This window comes from Simochromis diagramma, unplaced genomic scaffold (assembly GCF_900408965.1).
Source record: "Simochromis diagramma unplaced genomic scaffold, fSimDia1.1 OVJJ01000524.1, whole genome shotgun sequence".
NCBI lineage: Eukaryota > Metazoa > Chordata > Actinopteri > Cichliformes > Cichlidae > Simochromis > Simochromis diagramma.
Genome location: NW_024387344.1, coordinates 12990 through 28796, shown reverse-complemented (window position 1 = coordinate 28796; position 15807 = coordinate 12990). Strand labels below are relative to the sequence as shown.

The 15807-nt window shown below is 41.4% G+C and overlaps 2 protein-coding genes across 3 annotated transcripts; one reads left to right on the top strand and one right to left on the bottom strand.

Moving 5' to 3' along the window:
- Positions 1-5: 5 nt before the first annotated feature.
- On the top strand, positions 6-4344 carry LOC120718251. 2 transcript variants are annotated; one of them, XM_040006688.1, is made up of 3 exons: positions 6-244; positions 326-1305; positions 3494-4344. In XM_040006688.1, exons 2-3 carry the CDS (start codon positions 613-615, stop codon positions 3587-3589), a joined length of 789 nt encoding a protein of 262 aa, XP_039862622.1. In that variant the 5' UTR covers positions 6-244; positions 326-612; the 3' UTR covers positions 3590-4344. The 2 variants fall into 2 exon arrangements, with proteins under 2 accessions (XP_039862622.1, XP_039862624.1); XM_040006690.1 differs by having other exon boundaries at positions 6-1305.
- Positions 4345-7191: 2847 nt separating this feature from the next.
- LOC120718252 (ankyrin repeat domain-containing protein 46) lies at positions 7192-15100 on the bottom strand. Its single transcript, XM_040006691.1, has 4 exons — positions 14973-15100; positions 10396-10738; positions 8415-8573; positions 7192-8090 (listed from the first exon to the last, which is right to left on the bottom strand). The coding sequence occupies exons 2-4, from the start codon at positions 10704-10706 to the stop codon at positions 7874-7876; spliced, it is 687 nt and encodes a 228-aa protein (XP_039862625.1). The 5' UTR covers positions 10707-10738; positions 14973-15100; the 3' UTR covers positions 7192-7873.
- Positions 15101-15807: the final 707 nt, after the last annotated feature.

The following is a 15807-nucleotide window of genomic DNA, read 5'->3' as shown; positions in this document are numbered from 1 at the left end:
GCAGTGTGTAGTGACGTAGGGTTTCAAACCGAGAGACACTCCACTACACCCACAGTCGCCACAGCTGTGAGGGTGTAAACAGACTAGTAGTAACAGACTAGCCTTGCGGACACATAAGACCGATAAGGTGGCAGAAGGGGTCCGTTCAGCGGACAGCTGGAGGTACCGTAGAGCTTTGATGGGACGAAACGCTAACCACCGTTATAAAGCGGAGAGCAGGGCATGGTTGAGACGTCTGCTCAGGGTAAGTATTGACCCGGATGATCAATGAGATACGGTCGGTATTTATAAGAAAAGTGACAGCTGCTGTTCCCTTTTACATTAGTTCAGCAACTAAAGAACGACGAAAGGAGGGAAGAGGACGTGTGGGGAAGCTGTCTGCTCGCCGCTGGATTTTTCTTTTCTTTTTAATATTTCATTCTTCTTGCTACTGGCCAGGGTTGCTTTATATTATGTTTCTATGGCAAATACATTATAATTAACTTCGCAAAGTTTTATTCTCTACTACCTTGGCCCGCCCTGCTCTACCCCGCTTAGAAGGAGTTTTCTCTTCCGAAAGGACCCTTTACGCGTTGAGCTGGATTTAAGTCCCTTCACTACCACTCGGACAGGATGATACGGTTACCATTTTCTGCAGCTGTTCTTCTAGTTTTTACCAGCCAGGTCTTTGGAGACTTGATCCAGGCGAGTGTGGGGGATGATGTTAAGTTTGTCCTCTCAGATGAGTGCATGGAGGGACACGGGGCACTGAATCTACACCTGAAGGACGGCAGCATTCAGGTGGTGGCGTCTCTTCATGGTGACTGGGAGCCGGGGCGAGCTTACACTGACCGGGTGACTGTAAGCAGCGATTTTTTAATACTGACAAGTGTAGATTTAAATGACCAGGGCATGTATGACTTTACATGCAAGAAGAAAGGGAAGTTAGAGCTCACTGATCTGCAAGTATTCCTGCCCTCTGAAGTTGTTGTAGATGAGGGTGAGGGTGCTGCACTGCCGTGCCGCTCCATCACAGCAGGACAGAGGGTGAAGTCTGCGCAGTGGAGGCGAGACGGAGAGGTGGTGCTGGAGCTGAATCCTCCCCAGGTTACTGAGGGGAATGGCTTTGAAAGCCGGGTATCAATATCATCAGACTGGTACCAAAGGGCAGACCTGTCCCTCAGCATAAAGCGAGTTCAGCTGCGGGATCAAGGCGTTTATTTCTGTGACGTGGACAAGACGGAGAGACACCGCTCAGCTGTGCGCCTGCGAGTTCGAGAGATCGTCCCTGAATCTCTAACCAGCACGCTAAAGCCTACACTGATGGTGAGTACATTGACTCTAAATGTGTGTGTTTTATTTATTTTTACACGTGACTCCAAAGTTACAAAACAGCGTGATTGGTGTTGTTTGTTCGTCTTTCTGTTGCGCATTCGGATTTAATTTCTACTGGTCACACTTTCACGGCGAAGTGGTTAGATGTAGCTTTATATACAAAGCCTTACTGCCTTGAACACGAGTGACTTTCGCTTCATTTCAAGACTGGGAGTGATGAGGTCAGACCACGTCTTCAGTGCTGACTTGGTGGGCACTTGTGTGGTCAGCCACAGATCTTTCCATGAAGGGATTTTTTTTATTTTTATTTATTTTTTGGCAGAGATGCTGACTTATTTTAACTCTTATTTGCTTGACAAAGTAAGATTTGGGGGCAGTCCCAAAAGGATCCAGCAGTATACAGTTTTAGTTTTTTATTAGCCACAGACAGATGTGAATGGGATATCCAGTTAAAACTTACAAACTGCAGTGACCAACATTTCTGTCCTGTCTTCTTGTCCTCGCTGGACATGGACCATGTTCTTCTTTACAGCAGCCTTTTGGATCCTCTGATATCTGATGCCTGATAAATTCAGACCGTGTACACACAAGTGTTGGTGGGGAACGATCACAATGTGGAGAAGACACAAATTTGAGATCCATCAGCAGTGGTTATGGAGAACTCTGCAACAGCAAAGAGGAGGAGGAGGGAGGAGGCACTGACGAGGGCAGATAATCAGATTTTGATCAACAAAGCAAACTGAAATCAAACTGCTCTTGAGAATGGGATTTTTATCCTGTTCCAACTTCTTGATAATAGTCAAATAAAATTATAAATACTTTAAAAAATATTCTGCTGTTGCTCATCTTTTATAATTGTTAAACCAATCTACTTATTTCTGTTATTTAATATATGTTGATTTCAACATATATTAAATAACAGAACACTGTTCGTGAAACACATTCAGCCTGCAACAGGGTGAGACAGACCAACACGTTCTGAGATAGACGAAGAGGAAGTGAAAGGATGGAGTCCCATGCTGACACTATGAGTCAAACATAATGTAATATTTCTTACAAGTCTGAGTGTGTCAGAAACCAGTGCAACCATGTTACCCACATTATTAGAGGAAGACAAAATTTCTGTTCCTTTATTTATAGAACTACATTCACAGTCCATCCACAACTCCTTGTTTTTCCGAGTAAACACAAAAACACTGATTTTCAACCCTGTTCGATGAAAGACAGGCATTATAAACATGTTAAAACCATGTCAAATATTGTTAAACAGCATTTTCGTGCCTCACAGCGCACCTAATCTTCAGTTAAAACGAATATATCCTTTGAGTGCAGGACGGTGGAGCAGTCCTGAGGTCAATCCCATCAGGCCAGTATCTTACCTATAGGTGCAAATCTGCACACAACAGCTGAGTGTCTCTTAATTTAGTGCAGGCCCAACTGGTGGTGAAGCTGCTCCCTCAGGTGTGGATGCAACCTCCAAATCATATCAGGGAAATTTACAATACTGCTATTTATGCTGATATGTAAAGAGTAAAAAAAACAAAATCAAAGTGTTGAAAAAGTAAATCACATCATCACATCAGTCTTCTTGTCCACATCAGTCACAGTTCTGTCAAGTGAGGCGAAACTATCGAGGCTTTGACGCATTTGTTTACTCTTGAATCAGCTCGTATTTCCTCTTCGCGTACTTTCATGATGACACTGCAGAGCGTCTTATTTGTCTCAATCAATAAAACAAGTTTGTTGTTTCCAGTTGTCATACATATTTGCATTAATGTACATGTACTGCGCTTTGCTGGCGATTGGTGAGGTCATTATCATTGGAGCCCCACACTCTGAGACTTTTCTCGGCTTGTCCCACAGTTCTGTGCGCTAATGAACATAAATGCATGTCGCTATATAACAGATAATGCGATATGATACTTTATATTATGTAAAAATGTATACCAGTAACATAAATGCAACCCATTTTTGCAACATGTCATATGACACCACTACTGACACATATTTAGCCTGCCACAGGAAGAGATTCAGTATTAAGACACCACATAAAGAGCAATGTGGTGCCCCCCGATTGAATAGATAACATCATTACGGCTATATGTCAGACCTGAAACAGCTTCATGTAAAGTTCCTGCGTCTGAATCTGATCACATTTCTGCTCTTGTATCCTCTGCAGCTCACACCGACGACTTCAGAAGCAAATGGACTAACTCCGCCCGCTGTCTGCATCACAGCTGTGGTCTTTTTGGTTTGCGGCCTTGTGTGTGGATAGCTCCTGAAATCTCACTGCTCCACGTACTTGTCACGTCTTCTCCGACGCTTTGGATCCGGAGATGAACACCATGATGTAAATGGGGCGTCGGAGCGTCTGAGTCATCGTCCTCCTCTGCAGATGAATGGCCACAATCCATCAAATACGTCCCAGGCAGACGTCTGAAGACTTTTAGGATCAATACCTGGCAACCTTTAACTTAGCTTATAATTATTATTATGATTTTTTACACCGATTAAAGCTTTTGTTTCCTGTCTTAATTTACTTTTTCTTATTTTTCTAATATCTTGCTTCAGCTGTGTGTGATTAAATAAACAGTGTGCTTACACCACTGCCTGAGTGAGGTGACACACGTTCACCTTCAGTGCCTTCAGGCCTCACAGGCCTGAATGTGTTCACGGTGAAGTCCGGACATTTTCACGGACACTTCGTGGTTCGCCTGCTCCATCACGGAGGCCTCGGCTTAGGTTAAGAGTTCCTCCTTCCAGACGGAAACACGTGGTTTGACAAATGAAAATAAATTATATGAAGCCCGGTTCACCTTCTTTTCCTATTAGAATCCATTTTATAAACGTCAAACGCGTGATTCTGCCATTAAACAATACACATGAATACATTTTTAGGCCACAGTGCTTCTTGGGTTCATTTTAATATTTTTAAACGTATGTTTACATTTATTTTTTGTTAAATAAGAAGCAGAAATTAGTCCACACCTCTCAGAATCTACTAATGAAGCAAACCCTTTCGCTCTCCACACAAACATTTTCTGAGGCGGATACAAAGACAAATTGTTCGGTAATTTTTGCATCAGCATTTATTTATTACTATTTAACACAAATCACTGCATAACTTTTCTTTTTGTATTTTCCGACAGAATTCGGATTAAATGATGTAATGATTGCTCACATCCACCAAAGTGTTCAAGATCAACTTAATGATTCACTGGTTGAAAACTGACAAAACGCGGTATGATCGTTACATGTGGTATAGTCAACACACAGAAAAGACTACATTGATAACATTATGTCCTATTTCATCACTGACTTGATCGGAAAGTCAGCATGATAATAGTATGTAGAGCTGTTTAAATCTGTCTTTTTTCTCTCTTTTTTGGAAAAATAAAAAAAGTTTTCTGTCAGTGTCATTCACTAAACGAATTTCCTTAAAGAATGAAATGAATGCTACACATGTGCGATATACACATTAAAAACCTAAATAATAATGGACTGGATTTATATAGCGCGGTATATCATAGCGTGATACTGTAACAATGGAAGTGTATGTATGCATGGATGATGCCTGACTCTCAGGCGGAGCTGATTTCATAGTTTCACTGAAGGAACTGCTAAGACAGTTCAACATTATTATGTCATCAACTGTAATTTTACCTAAGCTGAAATGTTAGCAGCTATAAGACAGCGAAAAAAGAAAGATGTTTGGACAGCATGTTGGGCAGGAGTGTCAAACCTAACTCTAATCTGGCCCACTGGACAACCTTGGAATATGTGATGTTGGACATGAGATTCTGAATTGATAGTGTATTTTCTCTTTTACAGTTTGCATAAAAGAATCCCCCACTGCCATTCATACTACACTAAAACAATTAAGTAATAGATAAACAATAACACTTAAAACATAGAAAATGTAATTTTTTGTGGGGGATTTTGTTTTTGTTATATATTCTGATTAAAATAAAAATACTTTTTTTGTGAAATAACGTGAGTTACTTTCTTGAAATTTAATCACTACACTACACTAAACCTTTTGTTTTTATACTAGTGAGCACATCTTCGTTCATCACTGCGGCAGTATTTCTACATCATGCAGTAAAACTGCATGAGTCATACTGTTCACACTGACACAAAGGGGAGTTTTTCTGGTTCTGCACCCTTGAGATCAAAGTGGGCCATACGAGAGCCTTTACAATGAGTTTGACAATTAAGGTGATGTGCCATGGCTGATTTTTCTCATCAGATGACTGAACATGATGACGACTTACATGCAAAGGCCTGGTGAAACTTAGTAAAACTGAATATCCTCTTAGGTGTGACACTGCAAGGCAAAGCATTCAAACAGCAAAGTGTAAATGTAGAGTAACCTTATGTAGGTTTATCTGAAGCTTTGCCTTGTTTTGGTTTAGCAAGTCTGAATGTCTTTGGGCAGTGCACGGTTCACTGAAACCGTTATGTGGACTAAACATGACTTCAGTTAATATGGATGTCATATTTGCAAGGCCACCTGGGTTGGCTGGAAGACTGTTTCCTTAGCCTGGCAGGGCGAAGGACACTGTCTCAGCTGAACTATGGACACGCACACACACATACACTTACACTGATAAGCACTCACTCATCCCCCTCCCCTTCCGACGCCTTCGATGCTTGTTGCCTCCTGGGAACACGGGCGGGTCTGGGCCCATGCTGGAGAGTCGGCGCAGTGGCAGGATGGCTGCTGTGTTGCCTGGGATTACTCCTCATCCTCTACCCAACCCTGTTGCTGGTCACGTGCTCTATAATGTTGTACTGTGGACATTTATGTGCTTTCTGTGCAGAGTAGTTTTTTTTGTTTCCTGTTCTCATGCTGTCCTCCTATAGCCCAGCATGAGTAGAGGTCTCTTTTTTTCCTCTTGTACTTTCCTATTGTAGTGTACATTTCAGTGGTTTTTCTGTAATGCACCCGTTCTCTGACTTGTATCCCCCTGTGATGTCTGTGTTGTGTGTGTAAGGTCGGGTTCATTCCACTGCAGGGCAACCTGCCACTGCATGTGGCGAATAAAATTTGAACTTGAACTTGCAGGGCTGTGTGCTATATTCACACTCAAACTAAAACCAGAATGTCAAAACAAAACCACTTCTGTTTAAATCATTTTTACCAAACATGTAGCCTACAGCACTTTACCACATTATGTAACGGAAAAAAGCGGTGACACATTTATGTACTGATATTAGTTGAAGTCAAACACATCACAGCCTGGTTTTAACAGTCTTAGCCTTAATTTGACAGGATATTCTCTTTTCTAACAGGGCACATCCAGGGGAAGGTCTATATGTCACTAAAAAAAAAGGACAATAAACAGCCATAGGTGAGAGTGTGACATTGTCCATCTTTCTTCCTCAGTGAAACTGTTATTGTTCTGTGTGTCTCAAAGCTCTTCAACAGCAGTGGGTACAGGGTAACTGAACGTTTGCAAATGAGTGGGAGCAAAAAGGTGGGTACAAATGACTGTACACTCAATGTGTACAATCACTGAATGAAAGTACGGCTTATACCTGAAAAAGCTTCCAGTAAGGCTTGATTTGTGGTCTTCCAACAATTTACGGTACAAACAAAAATCTCAAGTGTTTGATTTTCTTTGTAACAGCTCTTTTACCGTCACCCAGATTCATTAAAATGCTGAATCATCAAAGATCAGTAACAGCTGAAGGTTTTCCCCCATTGGTGAGAGCAGGTTCTGTATGTATATTCATTTACAGCGAGTACTAATCCTGCCTGTTTCTACAGATTTGCAGTCTTTCCTGTTTTCTTTGCGCTTTGTAAAAAGCTCAGGTTAGCTGCTGTGTGCCAATAAAGGTTTGAGTTTGTAACAAAGTGACGCTCTAACCTGATGCAGATTACAGTCATGATTTTATTCATTTTGCACATTAAATGACTTCAAATGTTTGATGGAATAAACACTGAAAACCTTTAACAAAAGCACATTAAGATAAAATGAATATACAACAAAGTAAGAAGCATTAATCTGCTGCCATAATCCCAGTTAAACCTGAAGCTTCATCTAAACTCAGCCCAGGTGTTTCTCTGCAGTCGGCTCTGTTATCCTGACAAAACTGTTTCCAGACAGAAAGGCTGCAGGTATTTGTGTGAAATAAGGACAGCGAGGGAAAAATTCACACCAAAGACATTTGAATAAATAACAAGTGAGGAGAAAACAATGAAAAGATACAAAACATCAGCAATATACAGCTTGTAACAGAGCAAACAGGGATGACATGACAAGTGTGAGGAAGAGGAAATGAGTCTATCAATGAGTCGAGGTGTTAGGCCACACATGAAGTCTCTGAGTCACCGTCCTCTCTCGTTAATCACCTAAAAATATTTATAATATTTTTTAAATTGCGTCGCTTTACTAACAGGATCATATGATGTTGTTAAGACCACAATAAAAAGGATCAAATGTGGGCAACAAAGAAACAAAACTCTGGGTTTTTGTTCTATACACAAAGCTGAACGCAGACCTTCATTCATTTATTTTACTGCCTCTTCCGCACCCTTCTTCCCAGCCTTTACTCAGTGCACCAGCTCCAGCTGGCTGGTGGAGAAAGGCAGGACCCCACTGACGTAGTAGGCGATGCCCAGGGAGAGGAGGGCGATGACCACCAGCAGCAGCAGGACCCTCCAAAAGCCCAGGTCCTCCACAAACTCCTGCCAGGTGGTCCTGAAGCTGGACAGGACGCCCTCGGTGCTCTGCAGGTTCGGGTTCAGTAAGGAGTGGCTCTCCATCGCACTGAGACACACACACACAGAAGTTTGTTATCTCTCACATGTAACTCTGTTCTTGTTCCTTTTTTCTGTGGTAAAGCTAAGAAAACCCACAATCAGTGTAGGAGCTAAAATGAAGATAGACCCTTCCAGAATCTCATTTTAAGTCTAATTTAAAGCAGGCACAGAACAGTTCTCTGGGTCAGTATTACTGCTCTTAAAGCTGTGTGAAGTCTTGCTTGAAACTCTACCTGCTTTGCAGGAGAGAGCCAATCAGGACAGATCATGCTTTGGCTGCATGATCTGCCCTGATTGGTTCTCCACCCTCTCTCCTTCCAGCTCTGCTCACCTCTCACTGTCAGCCATCTGCATGGTCTCCAGTTTGGAGTGGGCTCCTCTGTTGAAGCCTTTCACCTCCTGCTCCTCCAGCCCCTCCAGCAGACGAATAGCATCCTTGTTGACTCCGCGTCTCTTCGCCAGCACCAGAGGAGTCGATCCGTTGTGGTTACTGCAGTAAGAACAGAAGAAATCTATTATTTCTTTTATCCAACACACGAGTTTTGTATTAACTTGAACCAGGAAACCTCCATGATGTGAATATGCTGTTCCACAACTGTGCATACATAACTACAGTCACACATGTAGCCTGCAGATAAAAACAATATGATTAGTCTGCACAGTAGAATTAAAAGCTAATGTTTTTGTTAAGTTCAACTGAAAGCACTGAATCCTTTTTAGTAATCCCAGCAAACAATGAGTCAGATGGCCTTGGTAGTGGCTTTGTCGTGGTATGGGTGATTTACGTAACATCAACTCATAGCAGTAAGTGATGACCTCATTTAGTGAATTAAAACAATTTCACAACTCCCAAAAATTCCCTGAAAAACCAGAAAGTATTTAAGTGTTTGTGTCATATTTCAGCAGCTTCATCAGGGGCATCCGTCGGACAAGTCTAACAGTCTAAAAAGAGGTTAATCGGTACAGCAGCAGCATGAGGTCATCTCTTGTGTTTGCCATGGGGTGACTGAGATCTGTTAGCTTATCCGTATCCATTCATCTTGTAAGCATTTGAACACACACAGCAAAATGTGTACTATGTGCAATTCAGTTAGGTGGAAAAAAAAAGAGCTCCAAAGCCGACGAGATGTTTCTGGACACTTCCAGACACTGGTTTAGATTTACATGCATGAAGAGTTCAGAGACTTCCTGTTGTGTTCATGCTCACGAGATCATTTTTGTGTCTGCTGGGGAGCGATATCACAGTACCAGTAAAAACACAAAGTCTGGTTTATTGCACTCTTCAGTTACAGGATTATTTATCAGAGCTTTAAAGTCTCCCAGAGAAACATCAGATATTCAGCTTTAGTTTGTTCACAACTTACTTGATAACCCAAAAGTTGGTAAAGGTGAAATGCTACTCATGGTGCCCAAGATGATAGTAAATGGTTGTGAAGGTTGAAGACGATCCATACAAAAGAAAAATGTGCGTGATCTAAAGGTTTTAACAATTTTCACATCTGGTGCAACCTTGACCCGATTTTCCCTCAAAATGAAATCAGCTCGAACTCTTATTGGTGTTTACCATCACACACGATTTGAACACAATAGTTTGAAAACTGGACTTAAAACTGCAAACAAACAGAACCAAATACTCCTCTCGTCTCCTCTGAGGGGAGCAACAGTGCACTCCCCCCGAAGGGACAGGAAGTCATTCGATTCGCTCTGCTGAGAGGTGAAAGGTGAATTCCACCAGTGGGATTTTAGCAGCAGTTACATAGAAAAGACTTATCTTTTAGTTATATTTCTTTCATTCATGAAATTTACGATACTTTGATTCAAATTCCCCAACTAACTTTATATATTTAAGATGCTCAATAAGCAGTTACAAAGAAAAAACAACCCAAATAACATTAAATGAATACTCTGACAGAATTAACACCAACCTCCGACTGAAGATTCAGAGTACTGCTGTCTGCTCAATTTTAAATTTGTTTCTTTTTGCTTCTTTTCTGTTGTCAGTTCTTTGTGGATTCAGATCATCTCTAGAGCAGCTTTGCTCATTGCAGTTTAATTTGAGTTCAGTGCTATTTTCATTCATTCAGAAATCTCTAAAGGGCAGATTAAGTTGTTTAGAGAGGGTATTACAACCCAAACAGTCTCAGTACACCACATGTCTTTTAGCTTCTACCATATCATCGTGAATCATGCATGACTACATGATTCTGAATAGTTGATATACATGAAATTAAAAGTGGAGTTAAAATGAGAGAACATTAAGTTGCTCAGGATGGAAACAGCTCACTGTTATCACCTGAACTCTGAATTCTTACCAGATGTCGATCTTCAGCCCGTTGGACACCAGGAACTGTATCGTATCCACGTGGCCGCACAGGTGCAGCGCCGTATTCCCCTGATAATCCGTCGCCAGCAGATCGGCCCCGAACTTGTGCAAGAGGCGGCATATTTCCACGTTCCCTCTGGCGGCGGCTAGGTGGAGGCCGGTGCGGCCCCGGTTGTCACGGATGTTGGGGTCGCATCCGGTCTCTAGCAGCCTCTTGGCGAAGGGCAGGTCTCCATCGATGCACGACTGCAGCAGAGGCACGCTGGTCTGCGACGAGTCGTTGATGAAGACATAGGACATGTTCGAGTGGGTGTCCGAAAATTCCAGCGTACCTGAGACGGTGAACAAAGAGGCAAAATGTGGAAATGTTTTCTAAATGCTGAACTAAGATGCATGCTGAGCTCCCTCTGGAAGCACTCCCACCCCACTCCACCTGCCTGCATCTGTCTCCCCTGTTAGAAAGAAGGGTGGTGTAAATTGAGCAGCAAGTGTTGAAAGACGCTCAGTTCTTAAACTTGTTTCCTCACTTTCTCTGATTTCTCTGCTTTTTTAAAGAAAAGAAGTCAAGTTTCAGACTGGAAATACTGCTCCCTCTCCTCGGATTTCCATCACAATCCAAATCATCCTTTTTTTTTTTCTTGCCTCATCTGAGAGTTAAAGTCACTGCACCTCATCTTTCTCTCGTCTAACTGGCATGACAGTTATTTAAAGTGAACCTGATTACTCGGCTGGCATTTTGAAATTAAGCGTCAGGGATCAATGAGGTTGAGTCCATCTCCCAACTCTTAGGCACATTTATCAAACACATTTAAACTCCCTGTTTTCTGTGTTTGCATCTTTAACCACACTTTTTGATGAATCCTCCTCTCCTGCTTTCTCTTCACCATCTCTGAAACCTGCACTCGAGACTTGCTGAGTGATTTCTCATTTCTCCTTTCTTACATTAGCTCTTTCCCCTCTCTCGCTTTCAGACAGCGAGTACTGCCACCTAGTGGCAAAGAATCACATAGCTCATAAGTTTTTTCTTTTTTTCTTTCATTATGAAAGCTTTAAAAGTTCATTACACACTCAAAGATCTCAGCGCGTGCGCGCGCACACACACACACACACAAACACACACACACACACACACACACACACACACACACACACACCATGAAAGATCTGTTTGTGCGTTTCTGTACCTGCAGTTATTCTAAGTTTCTGTGAGCAGTTTAGGAGAAAAGAATATTTTGACTTAAGGTTTTATTCTGCATAGTTTTTACTGGAAGTTTTTTTTTTAAAAAAGAAAAACGGCAACAACAGCGTCGTCCAAAATTACAAATTTGTGTATTTTCCTCTTTTACAAAAAAAAAAAAAAAATTATTCAAATAAACCAAGATATATTGAAGTCAAGGAGTATAACACCAGCAGTATTTATGGGGTACTTATTTAAATTTCAAGTCAAAGTCTGTGTCTGACAACTATTTACACTCACTGGCCACTTTGTTAGGTACACCTTGCTGCGAGTGCCAGATTAGTTATTTTGAATGTGGTTTTTGTAATGAATTTCTGTGTTTTTTCATTTGTACAGTCAGCCAGTAAGATCACTCTGATTTGGCGGAGTAGGAGTGCCGATTAAAGCCTTTCTCATGGGGTCTACCAGGCACTGTGTGTTTTCTGGGGGACTGGAAAAAGTAGCAGCAAGAAGTGGTGATTTTGGGACCTCAGGTCATACTAAGTCCACATGTAGTGAATCTCACGTTGGACCGATCAACACTGCTCCAGCACCGTAAGTACACTAGCTAGATGATCTAGTTGATTTGGCTTTGCATCGTTTCTGTTGTTGAACTTCTGACTAGGGCTGGGCTATATCACACTGTTCACGGTAATACCGGTGTAATTTTGGGCAACGACAGGAAAATGAAATATCGCGATAGAACCTGGGTAAAACGTGCATGTGCTGCGCCTTTGTTTACATACGCACATGGCGGCGATGCAGAATGAAAAGAGCGAAAGTGGATCGTTGAATGAAACAGATGAACCAGAACTGGTTTGTAAAAATGCTGCAACTTCAGTGTGGAACTGGTTTAGCTTTCGTCCGTCAGATACACAACAAAGCACTATTTTTGGTAGAGCATGCTAGCGGGCCGTCGTTATTACCGTGTTGTTTGGAAAATACGGCACACTTAAAATCAATCCTTTGATTTTTCTGAAAATTGACAGTGTCCCTTATAATCCCGTGTGCCTTATGTATGAACTCTGGTTGTGTTTACTGACCTCGAAACGATTTTATGTACACGGCGCTCGAAAATCTGTCAAATGTTTTAGTACGACTTTGCTAAGCTACGAACCCGCACCGCTTGATGGATTGTTGGAGCATTACGGCTATCGCAGGCAGGCGCCTCGCGGAGTGATACGTACTGTGCTTCAACATAATATTACCGTATTGTGTGTGTATAACCTTTTTTAAGTTTTGTGGATATTATACATGGTTATGCTGAGGATATGTCGGCCAGTTTCCACTGGAAATACCTTTTGGTTAAACTGTCAGCAAGGAATTTGCACTGTTACGTTTTTATATAACTTTAACGCACATAAAAACAGCTGCTTGTTTAAGTGAAAATACATTGATGGGTTTTTTTGCACTAATAAAGTTGTGGAGTTGTGAAGTATTTTGTCTAGTGTCAATTATATTGTCAGTTATATCGTTATTGCAAATTTTCAAATTATATCGTGATAAATATTTTTGGCCATATCGCTCTGCTCTACTTCTGACTTCTTTGCTTGTTATTCGTCCAATTAACTAGACTGGAATGGACAAGTTATTCCCAAAACATGGAGTGGACTACCTTCTTTTTTTTCCTTTTTGAATGAGCAGAGTCGACTAATTCTTGACAGGCAGACAAAAGAGCATCAACCTTTGAAGCAGATGGGCTACAGCAGCAGAAGACCACATTGGATGCAACTCCTGAGGGTACAACTCACACCGGCTCACCAACTGAACATTTTTAACACCTTGCTGACTCTATGTTAAGTAGTTCTGATGGCAGCCAGTGTAAAAATCGGTGAGAAATCAAACAGTGGATCTTGTTGCTGTTCACTTCCAACTTTTTAATTTACCTTTTATACTTTTAAGCATTACAGCTACAGACACATGCTTTAACCAGGTATTAACAGATCAAATCATGGTCCCCACCACTGTGGGTGTTTGCTTTTCTTTTTTAAATCCATCCTCCTGAATGAGTCACACTGGCTCTACTCTGCCTGTATGCTGACCTCACACACACTATCTCAACTTCACACACACCTATGGTCACTTATTGCTACTCAGCACTGTTTATTTATACCTGATGTTTGCTGTGACTGCACAGCTGTGACTTTATCACTCTGCCATCAAAGCACAAATTCCTTTGTGCTCTTATGCAAGATTATCTCCACTTGGCCTCTGTCAACAGTAATAACAGTTGATTCAAACATCGACTTTTAGCCCAGGTCAAACACAATTGTTTGGACAACGGGCTAAACCTCAGTCAGAGCAGTAAGTTAAAGAATAGAAAAATACAAATGCTGCTTAGAAAAGGCACAGATTTAACAAGATGCTGGAACCATTCTGGTCCACATTTGCATGATCAGCACCCCTAACCCCATCACACTGTATGGGGTGGCTGTTGCTCAGGCGGTAGACTAGATCATCTACTGACTGGAAGGTTGGCCAGTCTGCGTGTATCCTTGGGCAAGATACCAAGCTGTTCTTCGATGCATCCATTTGAGTATGAATGTGTGTGAATGTTAGATAGAAAGCATTTCAAAGCATAGAGCAAGTGCTTGCATGAATGAGGCGTGTTGTATAATGGCTTTGAGTGTCAGTCCAGATTTGTCAGCTGCACATTCATAATGAGAATCTGTCGCTCCACCACATCCCAAAGATGCTTGTTGAACTGGGATCTGTTGACTGTGGAGGTCACCAACCATTTGAAGGTTGAACCCTTAATAACGAGACAAGTCAGTATGCAATAAACCTCCTCAGATCTTAAAAAAGACAACTGATGTAACCGTGGTAAATCTTGCGTGTATCTCTAGGCCTCTGTGGTTCAAGAAATATGAGTTTTAGTAAAGAAACCTGACACACAAAACATCTTGACGTCTAACCTTCTGAGTATCTGGACCCATCCGTGCACACCGCTCGTTACCACAAGTATCAATGACGCCTGTATCCGAGTATACGTTGTCATTAACAGGATACAACGAGCAGAATACAAAAAGCTCTCGAGAAATCAGCTTTCATGAATGTGTAGTCGTTTTTTCTGGCTGTCGACTAACTATTTCACCAAGGAGGACAAATCCAACAGCACTGCATCCTCATCATCACACCTTAATCTCCATCCTGTACGAGAACTCTTTGCATGCAGTGACTTTTGCACACAACCACTAAATAAAACGTTAGGAGCTAGCGTTAGCCTGAGAGCTAACGTTGTGCACATAGCTGAAACGGCTCACAAATGTGCGATTCTCCGACCGTACAAGCACACAGGGCAACAGACTGCACATTCACACTCTCTGACGGCCCTCGGTTATTACACTCACCTGTTAATGGGACCCAAATAAGAAGAAAAAAAGTCTCCTCGCTTTTTTGCGAGCTAATGCTGCTAACAATGTTGTTGTTGTGCTACGAGTTCCGCTTCTTCTTCTTCTTTTGATAAGGTGAACTACCGCCACCTACTGGACTGGAGCGAAGGTTCTATCTATCTATCTATCTATCTATCTATCTATCTATCTATCTATCTATCTTTTATTATTCCAATTTTAAATAGAAACGTATAAAAATTATTAATGTGAATAAAAACTAAGAGTCAGAAACAGAATTTGTGATCTATCTCTTCTGCAATTTTCATTTCTAATATTGTTTTGGCCTTTTCCTTTTTGTAATAGTTGTTCTTAATTATTTTTATTTAATCACTTTCGCGCATCTTACATCATCATGGTCACATGACATGGTAACTTTGGCCTTTTAATAAATTCTTTGAACTGTTTTCTTTCCAGGGTGTAGTGATTGATTAGAGCACACATCTGTAATGACTAAAAAAAGAAAAGAAAAGGAATTCAGATGCACAAGTTTAATTTTAATTAGGATTTTCTCTAATCCACACATGGTCAAAAGTAGATTCCTCCACTAAGCTTTGGGTTAATGTCCTTTGCTAAGATGCTTTTGGTAGCCATAAACAACCGCATACTTCCAGCTGGATTGGCCACTGTTCTTGGCAGCATGGCAGAGTTAATTAAAGCTTGTTGGTTTTCTGAGATGGACCATGGAGCCATTGGAAAGGCCTATCCCTTCTGTAAAAGTTAGCCTGCTTTATCTATTCTAAAAACAGTTTTGATGTGTGTTTGGAGTCATTGTCCTATCAGAACACCCAAATGT

Excerpts from the sequence above, each read along its gene's own strand:
- LOC120718251 (XM_040006688.1), top strand. The coding sequence starts at position 613 with ATGATACGGTTACCATTTTCTGCAGCTGTTCTTCTAGTTTTTACCAGC. Across the intron at positions 1,306-3,493 it reads CGCTAAAGCCTACACTGATG|CTCACACCGACGACTTCAGA; the intron begins GTGAGTACATTG and ends TATCCTCTGCAG.
- LOC120718252 (XM_040006691.1), bottom strand. The coding sequence starts at position 10,706 with ATGTCCTATGTCTTCATCAACGACTCGTCGCAGACCAGCGTGCCTCTG. Across the intron at positions 8,574-10,395 it reads GGGCTGAAGATCGACATCTG|TAACCACAACGGATCGACTC; the intron begins GTAAGAATTCAG and ends TTCTTACTGCAG. Across the intron at positions 8,091-8,414 it reads CAGATGGCTGACAGTGAGAG|TGCGATGGAGAGCCACTCCT; the intron begins GTGAGCAGAGCT and ends TGTGTGTCTCAG.